The sequence below is a fragment of the Periplaneta americana genome, chromosome 16 (genome assembly GCF_040183065.1).
Source record: "Periplaneta americana isolate PAMFEO1 chromosome 16, P.americana_PAMFEO1_priV1, whole genome shotgun sequence".
NCBI classification, from domain to species: Eukaryota; Metazoa; Arthropoda; class Insecta; order Blattodea; family Blattidae; genus Periplaneta; species Periplaneta americana.
In genome coordinates, this window is record NC_091132.1 from 162,428,797 (window position 1) to 162,450,436 (window position 21,640).

The 21,640-nt window shown below is 35.4% G+C and overlaps 1 protein-coding gene across 4 annotated transcripts; it reads left to right on the forward strand.

The window, feature by feature from the left end:
• The first annotated feature begins 11 nt into the window (after nt 1–11).
• On the forward strand, nt 12–20,013 carry LOC138691692 (zinc finger protein 83-like). Of its 4 annotated transcripts, none has more exons than XM_069813941.1 (5): nt 12–83; nt 1,733–1,833; nt 10,310–10,447; nt 13,302–13,384; nt 16,255–20,013. In XM_069813941.1, exons 2-5 carry the CDS (start codon nt 1,738–1,740, stop codon nt 17,267–17,269), a joined length of 1,332 nt encoding a protein of 443 aa, XP_069670042.1. In that variant the 5' UTR covers nt 12–83; nt 1,733–1,737; the 3' UTR covers nt 17,270–20,013. The 4 variants fall into 4 exon arrangements, with proteins under 4 accessions (XP_069670042.1, XP_069670041.1, XP_069670040.1 ...); XM_069813940.1 differs by having other exon boundaries at nt 66–206; XM_069813939.1 differs by having other exon boundaries at nt 69–938.
• The last annotated feature ends 1,627 nt before the right edge of the window (nt 20,014–21,640 follow it).

Sequence of the window (21,640 nt, forward strand, 5' to 3'; positions counted from 1 at the left end):
TATTAGAATCCAGAAGACCGTGTGCACAAAAAAAAAAAAGAAAGTCAAAGTCTGATACAGGTTTCATCTAGCCTATATAGCAGGTGTAGATTGTATTGCATTCTTTTTTATATATAATTATTCATTTAGGTATATATTACGCTAATACCAGAATATAACTACCGAATCATCACCAATAAGCGTTCAAACAATTACTTAGGCTATAGGTACCTATTGTATTCCTGTAATAGTTATAACATGGTATACAAGTTATTTTCTTGTTCCACCAAACTTCAGATAATCTTAAAATATCTATATTGGATTACAAGATTTCTGATTCGTATTAACGCTTCGATCCTCACTTTGAGAGAGGAATAGAAGTTACGGGTGTTTTAGAATAAGGTGCTTAGGAAAATATTTGACCTAAGAGGAAAGAAGTTACAGGAGAATGGAGAAAGTTCGTAATGCAGAATTGCACGCAATTGAATTCTTCACCTGACATAATTAGGAACTTTAAATCAAAACGTTTGATATGGACAGGGCATGTAGCACGTATGAGCGAATCCAGGAATGCATGTAGAGTGTTAGTTGGGAGGCCGGAGGGGAAAAAATACATTTGAGGAGGCCGAGACGTAGATGGGATGATAGTATTATAACATGGTCTAATATATACAGTCATGAACCTCAATACGTAGGAAATATGCATGCATAGATAGTTGCTAACCACTAGGATCGCCTCATCACAGACAATGCGAAATAGTATCTACACAGTCTATCGTTCCTAGTACCCTCATCAACTCAAGCTTTGTGACTATATATACTAGACTGTGATTATATTAATATATTTGAGGAAGGTGAGATATGATGGTAGAGACTGGCTTAATCTTGCTGAGGATATTGACCGATGGTGGGCTTATGTGAGGGCGGGAATGAACCTCCGGATTCCATAAAAGCCATGAGTAAGTACTAACACTGAAGTAGAATCCAACGTTTTATATTCATTTTATAGAGTAGTCCTGTGTGCAAACGTGAGATCTATTTTCCAACTTTGATATGAGACGGAATATTGGTTATGGTTGAAATGTGGTTATTAAACATTGAAATCATAAGATAATTTGTATAAACAAAAGCCGCCCTAAATAAGGGTTCGATAGATCGGCCTACTAATCAATTCATAAAGAATAATAAGTAAACAAAACAATTTTGTGACACTTGGAAAGAAAAAGAAAAAACATTAAGATAAGAAAACGTAGGAAATCATTTACAATAAAAATTTTGTTGGGTACAAATGATTACTAATTATAGCTAAGGATGATTTTAACACGTGAGATCCTATGGCATCAATTGTTGCATCAGAAATTTTGTATTGTTTAAGTTGACAGGTAAGACATGTACAGTATAAGCGTGCGTGCAATTATAATAAGGTTATAAATTCGAATATTATGCGAATAACATGGTTATATTAGAAGAGACATTTAATTTAGGCATCAAGAATAGTGTAGTCATCCTTGTAGAAAGGTTTATGTACTTCAAGTAAAGTATGTTGCCTGTAAATAAAGCAAATGTGGTTGAGTTTTCGTCAAAATTACGCTTGTTTAAAGATGTTCATATTTCTCTGTAACATTATTAACCAGTTACATTACTGACATGTTTAGAAATTAAAGATAAAACATTTTGTATCAAGTTGAAATAACTTTTTCTACACAGCTCAGTTTGTGTCGATCACTGCCAATTACGCAACGTTTTCTTACAGTTGTGATGGACGTGATCAAGAAGGAACGTGACTCTGATCCATTGGACTTACAACCACAGGGTGACACGTACGAAATAGGGAAGAACAGCACTTTATCAGAGGTAAACTGAAACGACTCACTATGTATTTTATTTGTTTAACAGTGCAGGAAATGTAATCCATTTTACACTTTATATTCAGTAGACTAAATTAGAATCCCACGCCGTATTTATGTGGTGTAATGGGTCATGGTTTGGACTGGCGATATGAAATGCACGTGGTTGGAGTCTCCACATAGGAAGACATTTTTTCTTATGAAGTTCGACTAGTCTGTGGGGGAACGGTCTTATCCTTGCATCATGATGGAGAAGTGCAGAGACACAGTTTGTAGGCCTAATATAATCCGGTCTAGAAAACCAGCTTGAACTTGACAGCAGATCAGTTTGCTGACTACACATTATCCTTAGTGCTTGATGTAGGATCTTCCACCTCTGCTGTAGGTAAGGTGGCATTAGGCTAGCAGTTAGCTCTTATGTGTTGGCAGTATTATGAATTTCTCGCCATGGATTATTGTTATAGTTACTGTGATTACGCTATTAGCACAGTCTAATATATAGAGTCACGAAGCTTCAGATGTTGAGGATACTAGGAGCAATAGACTGTGCCAGTACTATTTAGCATTATCTGTGACGAGGCGATAGTAACGATCCTAGTGGTTAGCAACTATCTATGGATGCATGTTCCCTACGTATTGAGCTTCGTGACTATATATTCTAGACTATGCTATTAGCCTGTGGAATTCCAGAGTTGCCAGTCTCACACACCAACATGTTGTTCTTATGTTTTATGGACCGTAATAATTTTTTTCCCACGTCTTAAATGTAATTTATATTTTCAGAAGTAGACGATTATTTTGATTATTATTTTTAGTAGCTGTTAAGAGTAAAATATTACAAGGTTGCTGTAGTTCCGTTTGTCACCTCTGTAGAAAATTTAGGTCCCTCTTGGGTTAAGCTAGCGCTGAGATAGTTTCCTTTCCATTTCGCTTCCACACCTTCAACTATTTCCTCTGTAATAGGAACATAACTTGGTGACATTACGAAAGTTTCATGCTAGTGTTTAGGTTAGGTTAGTTTAGGCTTTTGTTATGCTTTTAGGTTAGGTTAGTTTAGGCTTTTGTTATGCCTTTGCATATATGAATGTCTACAGAAGTTTCAAAACCTGATGATTTTTATATATATTATTTTAATGTACCGAAGTACATATGATATTTCCATGCAGATATTCTGCGTCATCATGCGATGAAAGAGTAATGAAACGAAGAAAAATTCTCTCCGCCGCCGATATTTGAACCCGGGTTTTCAGCTCTACGTGCTGATGCTATACCCACCCCGGCATCGGGTAGAATTGTCTCATATTAAGTTCCAACTCTTGGGTTCCCTCTAGTGGCCGCCCTCTGCATTACGTCATAGATGTCTATGAACATAGGACCGAAGTCCACACATGTGCTGAGATGCACTCGTTATGAGTGACTAGTTGGCCGGGATCCGACGGAATAAGCGCCGTCTTAAATCACGAAGTGATTTACGCATATCATATATATTATTTTAATGTACCGAAGTACATATGATATTTCCATGCAGATATTCTGCGTCATCATACGATGTTTTTTGTTTAGTGATGTTTTCAGCGTAAAGAACGACGTAGAAACAAAGTTACAATGTAAGAATTTTGTGTCCATTTTATTATTATTTGTTGTGCTTCACTGTATACGAGTGGTTAATAAATTAATACAAGTTTTACGTTCTTCACTTTACATCGTATTGTGTGTTTTATGTCCGTATGTTCCTTTCCTTCACCAGAAATCACAACGATTGCACTTCCATTACGTCGCATTCCTCATTTTACACGTTATTTTCTACATTTCCGAACAAGTTCATTTCTCAAAATATCTCTATATAAAATCCTTAACGTTTTTAATCCATCTCCACAAGAAATCTGTTACAGATTCGACTATTTTTACTTTCAAAATCACCAGAACTACCTCAACGCTCGTTTTTCCCAATCAAGGATGTATTGTGAGCGATAATTTGCTTTGTACTTTGCTCACACTAGCAGCACATGACATTTTTTTTTTCTAATTTCTGAGATATAATTATAGTTACCTGATGTGCTCTCTGATGTCCCACAACTGTAAACTCATTTCACTTTAGTGATCAGCATAGATGCAGTACATGGTGCAAATTACTGACAAGTAAAACAGTGACAATAATGAAACAGGTGGAAGAGTTTAGAAGTGTATTGGTTAGATATCTGAAAATGTTGTTGAAGTTCAGGTACTGATACGGATTGTCTTATAATTGTAAACAAGAGACACAGGTGAAGGTTTAATTCAATTTGGGAGTCTTTTAGAGTTATTGAGAATGTTGTAGGATAAGAAAATAATCAAGTAGGATAAATGTAGATTTGAATTGAGCACCAAGTCGAAGAATGAGCAAGCATTAATCGATTTATAGTTTTCGTAAGTGACATCATTGATACTACTGGAGATATAAAAGGAAAAGCATGAGTTTTACGCATTTTGTTCTTACCAGGGGCGGCTCTACAATAAGAACTGCAGAGCTGCAGAACCGCCATTTAAATGGACCTGAAAAAATTAAACATGTAAAACGTGCTTTCATGTAAACTAGTTCATTGTTGTCCACACCTGTGGAGTAACGGTTAGCGCGTTTAGCCGCGAAACCAGGTGGCCCGGGTTCGATTCCTGATCGGGGCAAGTTACCTGGTTGAGGTTTTTTCCGGGGTTTTCCCTCAACCCAATATGAGCAAATGCTGGGTAACTTTCGGTGTTGGACCCCGGACTCATTTCACCGGCATTATCACCATCTCATTCAGATGCTAAATAACCTAAGCTGTTGATAAAGCGTCGTAAAATAATTACTAAAATAAAATAAAAAAAAAGTTCATTATTTCATTTATTTTTCCAATTCATTCTCCTTCGATTCGATATTTTACTGTCTGTAGGAGCCTTGAACTGTTCGAGAATTTTAGCTGTAGCGTACTTTTCGGATCTGTGATCGGCAGTTCCTGAAGCTCAACATAGGGTAGTCGGCAGCAGAAAACTGGTTTTCTTCACTGTCCCATAAGACTGCATTAGAGCTGCAACTGAAGCAGCTCTCTCCGAATATACAAAAGAACCGCCAACACCCTCATCTCTTTATGACCTGCCTTAGAACACATAGGCTTCTGGACTACTGCATATCATTACAGTTCCAGTGTGTTATAGTACTGTGGGTGGTGTGATGTGATTAGTCTGTGTGTCTAAGGAAATATTTTATATTAAAAATGAATGAAATGAAAACCTAATCGACGGACCCTTTTCGAAATTAAAAGATAAATTGCATGTTAACCTAAGAAATCAGGACGTCCTACACAAAATTTAAATATTGAAATTTCTGGAAAAAGTCGAGGAAATCATGTAGCCTACTAGTCATTTTAATACCGAAATGTGTAATGGAAACGATTGGTTTTTTGCTGCACTCATGAAAATGCTTTCTCCCCCACCTGTGTATTCTGCTTAGAGGAGAAAATGCATGGACAAACACCGGAGTGAAGGATTTAGTTAATTTGACTTAAAAAACTAGAAAAGCATGTGTGGCACATCTCCACTACGTGACTAGTTGTAACAGGTGGGAGAGGTGTAGCGCACGGATGGTTGGAGTACAATTTCGGGTGCACAGTCAACTTCGAGAAGGGGCTGTAATTACACGCGTTATCCGATTTAGATGCAATAAACAGCATGCCTTTGCTAAATACACTATTTTTCATGCAGAACTGCCAACCTTTGTAACTGTGGGCTACTACTGGTTCTTACCTTGTATTCAGTGAGGGAAGTGGGAAAAAGTCAGAGGCGGTATGCTACCCCAAGATTTTCCTCTGGCATATCTCAATTTAAAAAAGACGTACCCTCTCCCTTAAAACATACACATACATGATGCATATAATAAATTATTTTATGCAGTCAGTAACGCGAATCTTTGAAGCATATGCATCACATTAAATTTCTTAATAAAATAATTTCAAGTTTCTTCAGTTATTTACTAGATTATTTTGCAGTGTCCACTGAGACTTATTATTTAAAATAATGTAAAAGCTTCAAAGTGCCTTATGTAATTATTAATAAAAAGAGCAACAACAAAAATGACACAGTCACTAAATTGGCAATAATAGCCATCACAAGCTACAGACCACAGCCTTCTATACTTGAAATACTACCTTTGTAAGCATTCCAGGGGTTGAGTTATCGAATAAACATGTCTAAATACACGTTGAGGTTGTGGTTTAGATTTACAAAGCAAACAGATAGGCCTAGTACTCTTTGCTGTGAAGAAATGTATAAAGAAATTTTTACGGAACACATTCTTTCAGTGACGTCATGTCATTTTTCTTTAATGGTATGTTTTGTGGCCATAGAAACCTGTGGAGGTATCCCATACTGGCGCATACCGTCTCGCTTATATACTGTAGAAATATTTTTAGAAGTGATACCCTATCTGTGGTAGGCCTAGATTTGGAAGTAAATCCCGAAAAGACAAAATTTATGATTATGTCTCGTGACGAGAATATTGTACGAAATGGAAATATAAAAATTGGAAATTTATCTTTTGAAGAGGTGGAGAAGTTCAAATATCCAGGAGAAACAGTAACAAATATAAATGATACTCGGGATGAAATTAAACACAGAATAAATATGGGAAATGCCTCTTATTATTCGGTTGAGAAGCTTTTATCATCCAGTCTGCTGTCAAAAAATCTGAAAGTTAGAATTTATAAAAGTTATATTCCCGGTTGTTCTTTATGCTTGTGAAACTTGGACTCTCACTTTGAGAGAGGAACATAGGTTAAGAGTGTTTGAGAATAAGGTGCTTATGAAAATATTTGGGGCTAAGAGGGATGAAGTTACAGGAGAATGGAGAAATTTACACAACACAGAACTGCACGCATTATATTTTTCACCTGACATAATTAGGAACATTAATCCAGACGTTTGAGATGGGCAGGGCATGTAGCACGTATGGGCGAATCCAGAAATGCATATAAATTGTTAGTTGGGAGGCCAGAGGGAAAAAGACCTTTGGGGAGGCCGAGACGTAGATGTGAAGATAATATTAAAATGGATTTGAGGGATATGAGATATGATGATAGAGAATGGATTATTCTTGCTCAGGATAAGGACCAATGGCGGGCTAATGTGAGGGCGGTAATGAACTTCCGGGTTCCTTAAAAGCCAGTAAGTAAGTAAGTAATTACAGTTGGTAAAATGTCTCCTTTATTGTAACGGATTTATTTATTTGATATTATTTTATCTCAGATTGAGACTCTGGCTGATAAATCAATTTTCAGGCAGTACATCACACTTGACGATGTATGTGTCAGAGAAAGAACAAATTCTTTCATACATCTCAAGTCTGTTTACAGAATTGTGATACAAGTCAGCGATGTGTGCAATGAAGGGTAAAAGCAACTGGCCATATCATTTCATTATCTCCTGGATTAGTTGCCTCATGTGACGCCTTTTTGTGCCACTTGTGAGGTTCCAAACCAGTCTTCGGACTCCTGACTTCACATGCATACTATTAATGTATTGCAAATATTTGTAGTACAGAAGATATTTATAACTTCATTTTTCTATATACACTTTTAACACTTATATATCACTGATTAAATTTCTAACTTCTTTAGTGTGTTAATATTTAAGATTTATTTGGCGATTAGTTTCGAAGTCTTGTTCTTCATTGCCCATAGTCTAGTGCAGATCCTGCGCTATCTTCTGGTTTCCTGTTGTGTTGGAATGTGTTCATGATTGTGGAGAAAAGGGTGTGTGTTTTGAAATAGAATTGAGTGTTCAGAATGTGATGTGGGTGTGTCTTTGTATGTTTATAAGTTTCATATTGTTCTAGGGTGTTAAGTTTCTGGTTTTTTGGCTGAATGTGTATAATTTTCATGTTGCTATGTTGCTGTAACTGTGATTAAAGTTTGTGATGTGTTCTGCGTGGGTTGAATTGTTGTTACGATACAAAAAACATATCACAGCCATAACCAAACTACACAACAATTTAACCTACGCAGAACACATCAGAAACTCCAATCACAACTACAGTAACATAGACAACGACATAAAAATACTACAGATGCAGCCAAAAAACTAGAAACTTGGCACTCTAGAAAAATATGAAATTTATAAACATACAAAAACATACCCATATGACATTCTGAACACTCAATTTCAAGATACATATCTTTTCAATACAATTATGAACACACCCCACCACAACAGGAAAGCAGAAGATAACGCAGGATCTCCACTAGGCTTTGGACAATGATCGAAACTGTAGTCCTGTCGCTCTTATTTCTGGCAGCCAATCACGTTGCAGGTCGGCTACATTTAAACGTGTGCGTCTTGTCATTCGCTGTTGATGACGTTATGCACTTGCTAGGGCTCGATAAATATTTAATATAATCGCCCGCCATTTTCGCTTTTTCGTTGGCATTCGCAGAAAGCACACGAGGACGTCATTTTTCGCTCAATTATTTGCTCAATTACAGTGCGTTTGATGTACTATCATAGGAGCTACGACATGATAATGTTTACTGTTGCGGAAAATAGATAATGTTGGTAGCTCGGCAACGAAAGAACAAAAATGGCGAACGATACTATCTACCTGGACTTTATAGAGCTTTCACTTCCTAAGGCGTAAGCAAAGAGGAGTCACGCCGGAAGTAACAGGTAAATCCTAAATATTAATACAGTAAAGAAGTTGGAAATTTAATCAGTGTTATTTATTAACGTTTACTTTGTAATGTTGACTGTTTTGATAGCAGAAAAACTTAGAATATTACATTTGAAATTCATCGCAATATTAAAGGTAATTAAAGCTAAAACTATTGCATGTCATATCAGCTGTGAGGTTGGATAATAATTTCAGTGTTTGTTTTTTTTTATTTGTTTTATAATTCCACTTTGGTATTGTCCTGAGTAATGAAATATCCTTCTCGAAAAGATATTTAGACAGACGTTGTAGATATAAATCAGCTTCTTTTACACATGTTACAGTAATATGTAGATAATTTTCGAATGGAACACCTGGCCTATTATAATATCAGACGTTACCTGTGCCTCTTATGGTCTAGTTCCTATTCATCATCATCATCATCATCATCATTGTCCTGACAACCCATTGAGGGTCCTAGCCTTCCTCAGAAGTTTACTCCAGTCTTCTCTGCTTCTAGCCTTAACTGTCCACATTTGTGTTCCAATAATTTTTGCATCCTCAGTTACATTGTCCTCCCATCTATCCCTAGGTCTACCCGGGATCTACTTCCTCTTGGGTTAGATATGAAGGCTCTTTTTGCGGGTCGCAAGTCTTCCATTCTTATAAGCCCACCGTAAACGACCAATCTTTATGAATGCTATGATATCTGGTTCCTTATACATATCATATAGTTCTTTGTTATATCTGATTCTCCAGTCATCGTTTACTTTAACAGGTCCGTATATTGCTCTAAGAATCTTTCTTTCAAAAATACTAAGTCTTCTAATATCCTGTTTGTTCATAACCCATGTTTCCGATGCATATGTCAGCACTGGCCTGAGTAAAGTTTTATAAATTCTGACTTTGCTTTGAATAGTTAGGAATTTGGATTTCATATGTTTTAAGAGTCCATAGTAACTTCTATTTGTTATTGATATCCTTTTCTTAATTTCAATACTGGTATCGTTATTATGATTTATCAAGGAGCCGAGATAAGTAAAGTGTTTTACGCATTCAAATCTATAATTCCCAATTACCGGATGGTCTGCCATATTATTTTGTTTTCGGCTGGAGATCATATATTTTGTCTTATTTTCATTGATTTTTAAACCCATTTTCTCAGCTGCTGCTCCTAGAGAGATAAATGCCTCTGATAGTGCTTTCTGTGATCTTGCAATGACGTCTATATCATCCACGTAAGGCAGGATTTGAACTGATTTATAGTATATTGTATTTTTTCTTTGTATCCCTGAATCTCTAAGTACCTTTTCCAATGCTAGGTTAAATAGGAGGCAAGCCAATGCATCGCCTTGCTCTACCCCCTTATTTTTCCCAAATTCATCTGATAAATCTGACTAGATTTTTATTCGGTTTGTGGTGTTCTTCATTGTCATATGTACTAGCTGTATGAGTTTATTTGGTATTTTTAGTTCTATCATTGCCTGGTATAATTGCTGTCTGTTTACTGAGTTTTAGGCTACTTTAAAATCAATAAACAGGTGATGAGTGATTACATTATACTCATAGGTTTTCTACAAGATTTGCCTAAGGGTATATATTTGTTCTGTGGTTGATCTCTTTGGTCGGAAACCACATTGGTAATCTCCAATTACTTTTTCTGTATACTTGGCTAGTTCCTATTCTGCCTTCAGTATTCTTCGCTAATATCTGTGTCGAAAGAGTTAGTCAATGACTGCCATACAAAACCAGATTCAAGGTTGTTACACATGAATTCAACTTTAAAATAGCTAAATAATTTAATGCAAAATGTCTTTATTTTCTGTAGGAAGGGAATTTATCGCATCTGGGAGTGACGGGCATGAAGACGGAATGTGTGGACTACAGCTGTGATCTCAAAACAGAGATAAAAGTTGAAGACAGTCCAATGCCTATCAGTTTTTCTATGTTGAAGTCTGAAGTTGATGTAAGTAGTTTACTAACAGTATGCAGATATACCTGTAGTGCATTTAAGTGTGTCACAACCATTAACAATCTGTGGATAGTATAAACTGTTTTCTTTTTTGAAATGTGTTTTAAATTTGGCAGCTTTGATTTTTAAATTTTAAATAGATTAATAATTCACAAATACAGCTATATCATTCTGGTGATAACAATGAATTATCTGGAATGCACAGAGAAAGTTGCACCTAGGAACAGGATTTTATTTGGACTTTACAAAACTTTTCTTTTGTTATACTGGTCTAGCAATTAGTATGTTACACATTGAACGATAGGTTCAAACTGATATAGCATATGTTTATTCAAAAGTCACAAAAGATTTGTTGAGAAATGAGTGTATAAGGAAATAATAATAATACAGATTTGTTTATAAAAGACGTGGTTTTTATCGTGTTCTAAACAAATCCGTCAAAATACGCCACACTGTTGAGTAGGCCATCTACTGTCCCCTCGCAACTTGATTCACTCTGCATTTGGCATGTTCTATATTTCAGTTATAAAATCAGCATTTACACCGTTTTCTGAGGAGTTGAACTGCCATAACATTCTTTATCTGCCACAAAACTGGTTTCTTAATATTTTACAAGCTTCCACAAAATGACAAATTTCAGGTTCCATACCTCAATCGATTTCAAGTTATGTGTCTTCTTAAGCTGATGATCATTTTGAGTTGCATATAGTTTTTAGTAACATTTGGCTAAGACCCATTTGCATGTGTGCCGGCAAAATCTTTATATTCTCTTAACTAATCTGAAAAGAACAAGTCGTATTAGAGAGTCTACATTTTGTGGATATGAAACTTTCAACAATGATATATAACAGAAAAATATATTTATGTGTTAATCTATAATCTTTTACTCCTTATAAGCATCAAGTGAAGGGTTCAGAGCCATAGTGGGCCAAGTGCCATTTATTAAAAACGGAGAAAGCAAGGACTAAAGTTCAGTGAATACCATGATTTAATGAAGACTGACATATAATTTATTGATTCTAGTTCACGTTAACACTTTGTTTAAAGACTTAAAATTGTTTATTAAACACGTTTAAAAGTGTTAAAATTTATTAGCACAGGTTATATACCTTGGACAGACGGCCCATTTGGACGCGATGTTGCTTCTTCATCAGTGTCACACGAACTACTGTTGATCTTGAATTCTGCCATTTGCATTCGTCAGTTGCTAAAATGCAATAATTGCCCACAATTTTACATAGGACAGACAGGAAGATCCTTTCAAACAAGATATAATGCACATATTCAAGCTATAACCAAACCCTACTTACTTACTGGCTTTTAAGGAACCCGGAGGTTCACTGCCGCCCTCACATAAGCCCGCCATTGGTCCCTATCCTGAGCAAGATTAATCCATTCTCTATCATCATATCCCACCTCCCTCAAATCCATTTTAATATTATCTTCCAATCTACATCTCGGCCTCCCTAAAGGTCTTTTTCCCTCCGGCCTCCCAACTAACACTCTATATGCATTTCTGGATTCGCCCGTACGTGCTACATGCCCTGCCCATCTCAAACGTCTGAATTTAATGTTCCTAATTATGTCAGGTGAAGAATACAATGCGTGCAGTTCTGTGTTGTGTAATTTTCTCCATTCTCCTGTAACTTCATCTCTTAGCCCCAAATATTTTCCTAAGCACCTTCTTCTCAAACACCCTTAATCACTGTTCCTCTCTCAAAGTGAGAGTCCAAGTTTCACAACCATACAGAACAACTGGTAATATAACTTTTATAAATTCTAACTTTCAGATTTTTCGACAGCAGACTGGAGGATAAAAGTTTCTCAACCGAATAATAACAGGCATTTCCCATATTTATTGTGTTGAATTTCCTCCCTAGTATCATTTATATTTGTTACTGTTCCTATTGGATATTTGAACTTCTCCACCTCTTCAAAAGATAAATTTCCAATTTTTATATTTCCATTTTGTAAAATATTGTCGTCACGAGAATTATCACATCAAATAATGCAGAACATATTATCAACAATAATCATGACTACAATAATATAGAAACAGATATGAAAATTCTACACATCACGCCAAAAAGTTCACAGTTAAACATCTTAGAACAATACGAAATATGCAAACATACAATAACATACCCACAACAATATACTTAATACACAATTACAGTTCAATATCCATACATAAATTGTTCGATATCATGATACATACATAACACACAAACAACCCCCCCCCCACCATAAGAGCAACACACCCCCACCCCTACAATGGACGAATGCAAATGGCAGAATTCAAGATCAACAGTAGTTCGTGGGACACTGATTAAGACGCAACATCGCGTCGAAACGGGCCGTCTGGCCAAGGTACATAACCCTTTTTAATAAATTTTAACACTTTTTAACGTGTCGACTAAAGCATATAATTTAGTTTTCCTTTGCTGTATGTTTCATTGAATTATGGTAAGCTCTTAATTTTAACCGTTATTTTCTCCGTTTTTAATGTATGGCGCTTGGCCCACAATGGCTCTGACCCCTTCAAATATTGTGACAAATTCTGTTTACATATTTTGTAGCACAATTATAAATCACATGTATATATTTTCAAGATTGAAACTTCATTCAAATGCGTTTAAATTAAGGCAAATAGCCTCAGTTTAAGGAGGAACACATGAATGATGAAGGAAGTATGAGGAAAACAATTCGATTTTATATAAAAGTCGTTATAACATTACTGAAAAATTTTATTAATTTCATTAGGTTTGAAAATTCAGTCTATGATACAGGAAACCAATTACCCAAATGGTCAGCTAAAGCTCTTTTCATTATTTACTCTCTTTTCCAGGAAGATTTGTTCGATGTGGACAGAGTTCAGCAGGAACAGAAAGTGGAAGTATCTTCAGACGAGGGTAAAGTGTTCTCTGAGAGGTGAGTGTAATGTGGAGTATATTTTTAAATGTACCATCCATTGCACCAGTTCACTTTCAGGTTCGCATCTGAATCGCGTGATGTAAGATCACTAATATTTACATCAATTTGTTCTTCACCTTACATGCAGTATGTGAGTATAGCTCCGGTTTCCTTAATTTTTCAACACCACACAGTTAAGACTAGTGAGTAGTATATTAACAAGTTCATGATGTATGAAACAGAATTATTACTAGAAACTGCTACAATGGAGAAGTCTTTCAAATTGAAATTAGTGTAACTCTGAAAATATTGAGATTAGGACACATGTTTATATGACATTATTCACTCTGAATGTCTTCGGAAATAGCTCTGTAAGTGGCGGTAAATCCTCGTGAACACCCTGTATACACATCAGAGACCTACATCAGATGTTTTCGCTCGAGTGCAAAGTAGTTCATAGCATAATCCGATAGGTAGCACACATGCATGATGGGTAAAATTGTCGCGAGCGATAAATTCTCGAACGGTGTAAGCCAAGTGTTAGACATTCATTCTTGTTACAGCGATGAACTGTGTAGTAACATCATAGATGTTTATCATTTCAAAATTTTGCAGAGTTTAACTAACCTCTCCATAGTATAACTACAAAACTTGCTTTAAAATGTACCGGTAATATAAATGTTGTAGGTAAGTGTTTTTCTTTTTCCACACAGGAGTGATTTTGTTTTTGCCACATCTGATAGATGTTATTGGATGTAAATGTAATTATTATACACGGAGAACACAATCACGATATTGCAAGAACTGTATCAAGTTTTCTAGTAATAATAATAATAATAATAATAATAATAATAATAATAATAATAATAATAATAATAATAATCTCTAATAATAGTGTATTAATCTTTGCGTCTGTAACAATTGTGCAGCATGATTATTCGTTTTATTATATTTGCTGTGACATTATCTCTGTATTGATATTGTTATTAATCTACTGCTATATCAATAATATTTTGTAAAACGTTTCTACATTGTCGCAGTATATAGGTGGAACACTATGTATGGACCTATCATTTTATATATGTGGTAAATCAAATATTGAATAATTATTAATTAGCAATAATAACTGTATATCGAAGTTTTTCATACTATTTTATTTATAACTTCATGTTCCTGTTTTGGTACGTTCCATTGACTGTTCCATTAAACGTTTGTCATAAATGCAGAAAATAAAGCCTTATTTTTACCGTGTGAGCAAAACATATGTGTATCTTACAGTATCTGTCGCCTTCCATACAAGATAAGATAAGATGACCTGTACTGTGCTTCTATTTATTACGAGCATATCACGACCGATCCTATCTCGCTCGAGGGGGCAACATTCGACCGAGTTCAAGCAAGTGATTTAACTCCAATGCAGGACTCTGATACACATGTATTGTCGGACCATCAGATCTGTACACCTTCAGCGCTGTCGTTGTTCTCGGAAAAGTTAACGCCTCTACTCATTCCATTCCAGCAGCTTTCCTCCCACCACGTCAAACAGCAGGCCACGAACCTTGCCGAATAGGGATGTTGCCAAACTTCCACCAAGTAGTGTCATGTCTCTTGAATATTGTTTATTAATAATGTGAGGTTAATTATTATTCATAATTTAATTTAAGTAGGTCTAATGACGTTGTTTGACTTCTACGATTATTTGGAGATAATTATATGATCACAGTGGCTATTTGTTGGTTAAATGGAAACAACGTGAAGGGAATTTAATTCGTTTTTAAAGACAAATGTTTTCGTGAAAATTACTTCTCCTTCACCTCATTACCTTACTTTGCTAGGTTTGGAACGTGATCTTGAAGTCCTAATAAAATTGTAGGAATGAAAGAACACGTGTACCTCTTTCTTTCTCATCTGGGTTAGCGACCGACCATGGCGAAATTACTACATGCTACGATCTTATTCATATATTTACATACTATATAACATAACATAACATTCTGATAATGTGCAGGCGTTCTAATTTATGCTTATGAAAATAATTTACATATGTACGAAAGATCAAGACTTCTGTTTTGCATGAAATTACATATATGCATCTGAGTCACTACTATTGCTGCTGCTGTCTTCACCCAAATTGATAACAAATCTAGCTACTTCCTCTTCTATTAATCCGTAACGTTTCTCTCCCATCTTGGAAATTTATTGCTTCTCTCGCATCCTTCAATAATTTCTTCAATGTCGGAACTTCGTTATTTCTTGTATCTTTCTTCTTAAAATACATCGGTCCATATCATCTACAAGAATTAAAGGTTCCCTTAGTCTGTTCTTCCCTGGTGATTCTAGCTTTTCATCTCCTGCACAGACTCCGTCTCGCCTGATTTTCATTATTAGGTGCTCTGACCTGCCTATATAAATTACATAAAAATGTTGTATTATATCAGTATTAGTTAATTAAGTAATTGTAATACGTAATCAATTGAAATAAAATAAGCCTCACCTGTGATCGCAGCTGCTATTTTCGTTGCCTGATTTATAGGAAACAGATACTGACCTATTTGTTTCTCTTCATCGAAAAATGCTATTACATGGTTAATAATATTTTTTTCACCACTCCGTGCTACAGTATTCATGTTGAGTTGACAACACTGGACTGCACGTACAAATAAACTGTCCCACAAGAGGCTCAAGATTGTGAATAGTGGGGGGAGAGAAAGGGAGAGAGATAGAAAAGAATGCAGGGAGAGAAATTAATTACCGAAGCTGAGCAGGAATTAGAGTTCAGTTCACATATCTTACGGGGGCACAGATCTGGTCCGACATTAATGCTTAATATATTTTGATCTCATCATAATGATTATTATGGAGACCAAAAATTTTTATATTCATTTCAGCATTGTGGATAATGTTGAGAAGAGTGTGTCACAAGAGTGCGTCGGTATTGATAGTGAAGAAGACAAATTGACACAGGCTGGTAACAACAGACCCGACTATTCAAACAATAGCGATGTACGTAATTCTATCAAGTGTAATATTTGCAGCGTGGTTTTTGTTACATCGCAGTCCCTGAAACTTCATTCCTGTATACATACCAAAAAAAACTCATTCAAATGTGATGTCTGTGGAAAGTGTTTCGTGAAATTGAGTGATATAAAGAAACATGCACTCCTACATACAGACGGGATGCCATTTCATTGTGAAGTGTGTGGGAAGTCTTTCACAAGGGCATCGGACTTCAAGAGGCATGCACGAATACACACAGGGGAGAAGCCATTCAAATGTGATGTGTGCGAAAAATATTTCTCAGAATTAGCAGTTTTAAATAGACATCAACGCATACACACCGGCAAAACACCATTTAAATGCGATTCATGCGGAAAGTGGTTTTCACAATTGGGACACCTAAAGCTACATTTGCGCATTCACACAGGCGAAAAGCCATTCAAGTGCGATTTGTGTGGAAAGTGTTTCTCACAAGTTGGACAGCTAAAGCGACATGTACTCATTCATTCTGGGGAAAAGCCGTTCAAGTGCGAGGTGTGTGGAAATTGTTTCTTAGATCCGGCAAATTTAAAGAAACATGCACGCATACACACTGGCGAAAGGCCATTCGAATGCGAGGAGTGTGGGAAGTGTTTCTCACAGATGACAAACTTAAAGCAACATGTACGCATCCACACGGTGAAAAGGCCGTTCAAGTGCGAGGTGTGTGGAATTTTTTTCTCATATTTGGCAAATTTAAATAAACATTTACTCATTCACTCAGGCGAATTGCCATTCAAATGCGATGTGTGTGGGAAGTGTTTCTCTGATTCGGCATATTTGATCAGACATGCACGTATGCATAAAGGGGAACCCGATTCAAATGCGATGTGTGTGGAAAATGTTTCTCGGAATTTGGAAACCTAAATGATTGTGTACGCATTCAGAAGGCTAAAGGCCATTCACATGCGATATCTTACCTTGACATAAAATTAATCTTTATTAGTATTCGGCATTAGTCTTTATCCGTTGGGCACATTATTACTAGACTAGGAATATTTTTCTTTTCACGTTTTCTTTTCTTATAAAGTCTCATATATTCTGCACGACTGCTTCCTGCAGATATGTTTAGCTGTGTTTTACGTCTCACGCTTAGAGTTAAGTTTACTGAGTCATGTTCTCAGCATAGCAGTTCCGTAAGGCCCGTAACACACTTGCAGAGTTTTCGCCAGCAAGAAATGTGTTGCGAGAAAATAAAAAATTTGATAACATGGATTCAAATGGACGTCCACACACTGGAAGAGATTCTCGCTCGAGGCAAAAACCTCGCGCGAGTTTCTCGCTGGAATCGGTAGCCCAAAGAAATTTTCTTGACACAATTATCAAAGATGTTTGACCTGTATACTCTTTATGACGATTGAATGTAGAAAAAGATATCACAGATGGCGATGAATTGTATTGTTTTTATTTGAAAATGAGGAAAGATGGCTGATAATTGCACTAGAAACTTATCGAACTTGTACGATGTCACTCGTATGCCTATTTATATGATACACGGGATGAAAACTATACGAGTAAAAACACGAAACTTAAAGAAGAAATCTGGAGACAAATATCAGATTATCTGAAAATAAATAGGGCTATATTTTATTTTGATGAGATTTAATAGTATTAATTAAAGATTTGAAATAATGTATCTATATGTGTAAACAGTGTACATAATTTTAATTAGAACATAGCAAAGAATCCTCTATCATATCATGAATGGCAAAAAACTATGGTCCATTCAACCTGAAATAACGCCTAAACGTATCATCATTCAAATCGAAACCAGTGTCCAAAACTTGCTCTTATTTTCGTAAGATACAATGTGATTTTCAGATATTTCTGGCTTTAATTTTAGGCCTACTTTTTCTTTTCATTAACAAAATATGTTCGTGTAACTTCGTTTCCTCATCACCTGAATACACAGATTCAACATAGCGTTCGTACGTAATTTGTAAAGTACGACAATATACTTACAGGTTATATATTTAAGTACAACAATATATGTAAGTACATAACCTATAATATTTCCCCCAATTACTATAATCAGAAAAATGCTTTCTGCATGAAGGCTGTGCATAGATGATCATAGCGAGGTGTGATCTGTGATAGCGAGAACTCGCCAATTGTGTGGAGGAAGGCTGTTCGCCTCTTTCTCGCAACACATTTCTCGCTATCGAAAACTCTTCAAGTGTGTTACGGGCCTAAGTCAAACAAAAATGGCCCCAATTCGTAAGAGCTGGATTAAAGCGGATTGCATTTAAAAAAATCGAATTTATTGACATATATAACTTGCAATATGTCCGATCGATCTTTTACGGTTTAGCATAGAAAGTGGTTGAAAATCGGTAAAATTATGGAGAGTAGGTCGATTAAAGGTTTTCGAGTTATTGCTTAAACAATGTACTATTTTTTTTTTGGAATTAAAATGAACACCATTTTTGGATAGATCAATCTGTATTCTTTCATTTACATTTAATATGTTGCTATAATTATGGCAGAGGTTTTATTAGTATTCAAAAACGAAGTTGCGTCAATTCTAAGCGAAAATATGTATCATCTTAGTTACCCTCGAATAGTAGAGTTATCGATAGTTAGAAGAAGAAGAAGAAGAAGAAGAAGAAGAAGAAGAAGAAGAAGAAGAAGTGGACTGCTATTCTTGCTATATGTCCCTATTATCTTTTCAAACGATAAGTTATTCAAGCTATGAGATGACAACATGGATATAATGAAGTAGTGGGACCTTAATGTGAGAGAGAAACCGAAGTATTTCGGACGAACCTGTCTAGAGCCGCTATATGAATCACAAGTTTGTTGCAAGCTTAATCCCGGTTTTCACAAGCCGAACTTCTCTAGAATCGCGTCCTCCAAAACACAGGCGAGAGACCATTGAAAGACGATGTCTATGGAAAGCGTTTCTCAAATTCTCGTCAGCTCAGGATTCACGCACACCTACACTGAGGCAAGAAACCATTGAAATACGATGTAGGTTGAAAGAGCTATGCGGAATCGGGAAGTCCAAAAACATCATAAGGTCCTTCACACAAGAGAAATGTCTTTCAGATGTGATATTGCGAAATATGTTTCATATATCAGGATAATCTAAATAGTAATATGTGTTTACACACAGATCTGCGTCTACGTTAATTTTTTCTGGAAATTAGAACCTTTAATACACCTGTCCAAGTAAGAGTTTTTTTTTATCGAGACTGCTTATTCGGTAACAACAACCACCACAAGCGGAAGAGAAGCCGTCTGCGCAACACATTCACAGTTTTGCCACCAAGTGAAAATAAATTTTCAGAAACATTTAATAGTATACAGTACACTCCTAACCGCAAAACTGTTCCTTCTGTTTGGAAGATCCACCATATATGAAATGACGGGGGCGAAACAAGAGGATGCACCACCTCTATTGGAAACGCCGCGTAAAAAGCGTCCGAACCGTCCTCCACCATTTCCGAATTTTGATGAATTTACTATGGAGGCATTGCGAAAAATAATTCATAAGTAGTTTTTTCTTGCAACACAATTGGTATCCTTATTGTTACAAGTTAGTAGGCTATATTTTAATACAGTGTAAATATACGTTTTGTAATGTAATTAATGTAACACAAAATAATATAATAAAGACAATGTAATATATATTATATTATAATACATCTTCTTATTTATATAAACGACAATGTGGATATGTATGTATGTATATACGTACTCTGTACAAATCTTGGGTACACGTTTTGACTGATAGTTGCCAAAGTTTGCAGATTTAACTTTAGTAACTAGGAGAAGAACATAGACTTCACTAAAATTGGACAGGTGGACGTTAAATTATTGAAAGCAATAAAAATTAGAAAGAAATATGAACAAGCAGGCATATATAATATCAGTTTGACGTCATCCAATCACAAATCAGAAACATGGTGACATACATCTTCCCCCATTGTAAATACGACTATATTGCTACTGAAATATTAAATAAAATAACATTAAATTAAAATTACATCAATGAGGGACGATCTGTTTATTGAATGTAGCATCTGGCATGAATATACAATATAATATGACATTAATCACAATTTTCTTTAATATTTAAGAATTCAAAATCAAACATAATAGGCAGCAAACATGAAAGTTGATAATATGTAAATTCAACGACTTTACTACATAGCTTTCCCTAGAATAGTGGTGGAGCCAAAGGCTTTGATGTATGGGGACTTGAGTTCGAACCTGAGGTTAATTGATACTAATTTTTATTATGTTCATAATTTATTTACATTATTTTAAATACGTTATTTTATATGACATAAAAGGGATTTTACTACATACATAATATATCCGTAATATTTTATTTATGCTATCTCAAACAAAGTTACCATACAATTATGTAAGTGTACGTAAGTTCACTGAAAATAACAGTATATTAATTCTAAAATACCTTTCAAAATAATATTGTTCATGTCTGAATAGGGATATTTCACAGTAACTAACGTAATATTCATATATAAATTGCGGATAGTTACATGAGATATAACAAATGCTGTTATCTTTATATTAGTACCATATTCTTTAGTACATAAAGCTCTATTGATGGAATTAAAAAGAACGTTTTAAATTTCAATTCTATTTATATAGTACTCATTTTAGTTAGTGTGACAAACGTAACATTTTATTAGCTTCTGAAAACAGAGACATAAACTAAATAATTTTTCTGTGATTTGGTTGTTTACAAAATGAAACTATAAATTGCATGATTAATAATGTGTTTTAGATAAGCTTCGTTGAAAATTTCATATTTCAATTATGAATAGGTCACTCAGTATATGAATATCTGTCAATACATGTGTGTGACTAATGTAACAAAAAGTAACATGCACAAAAATAACTTAATACGCATTTACTGGACAAGTTTTACTACTTAGTAAGATGAATAGCATTACATATGCCATCTAAGTTTTCGTATCTGCAAGTTTTTACATTGAATAATATATTAATAGATAATACTTAATATCCTTATGGAAACAGACACTCCTACGGCCAGAATCTTAGAACATTTCATATCTGTTGCAGCTGCCTCCTCGTGTCCTGTATTCCTGTAGAGCAGGCGTCTCAAGGCCAACGCATAAAAGTTGTTACACAGAGCAGATATAGATAGCGTAGTCAGCTGAAGAGATAAGCTCAATACCCGAAGATAGCCGATCGCTGATTCATATTAGAAGCATGAGCGAGCTAAGTTGTAACTGTTGCAGGAGA

What these genes read in the sequence shown, in the direction of transcription:
- LOC138691692 (XM_069813939.1), top strand. Translation starts at nt 884, where the DNA reads ATGGTGGGCTTATGTGAGGGCGGGAATGAACCTCCGGATTCCATAAAA. An exon ending in TGTTGAAGTCTGAAGTTGAT is followed by an intron (nt 10,448 to 13,301) that starts GTAAGTAGTTTA and finishes TCTCTTTTCCAG; the next exon opens with GAAGATTTGTTCGATGTGGA. An exon ending in GGTAAAGTGTTCTCTGAGAG is followed by an intron (nt 13,385 to 16,254) that starts GTGAGTGTAATG and finishes TATTCATTTCAG; the next exon opens with CATTGTGGATAATGTTGAGA.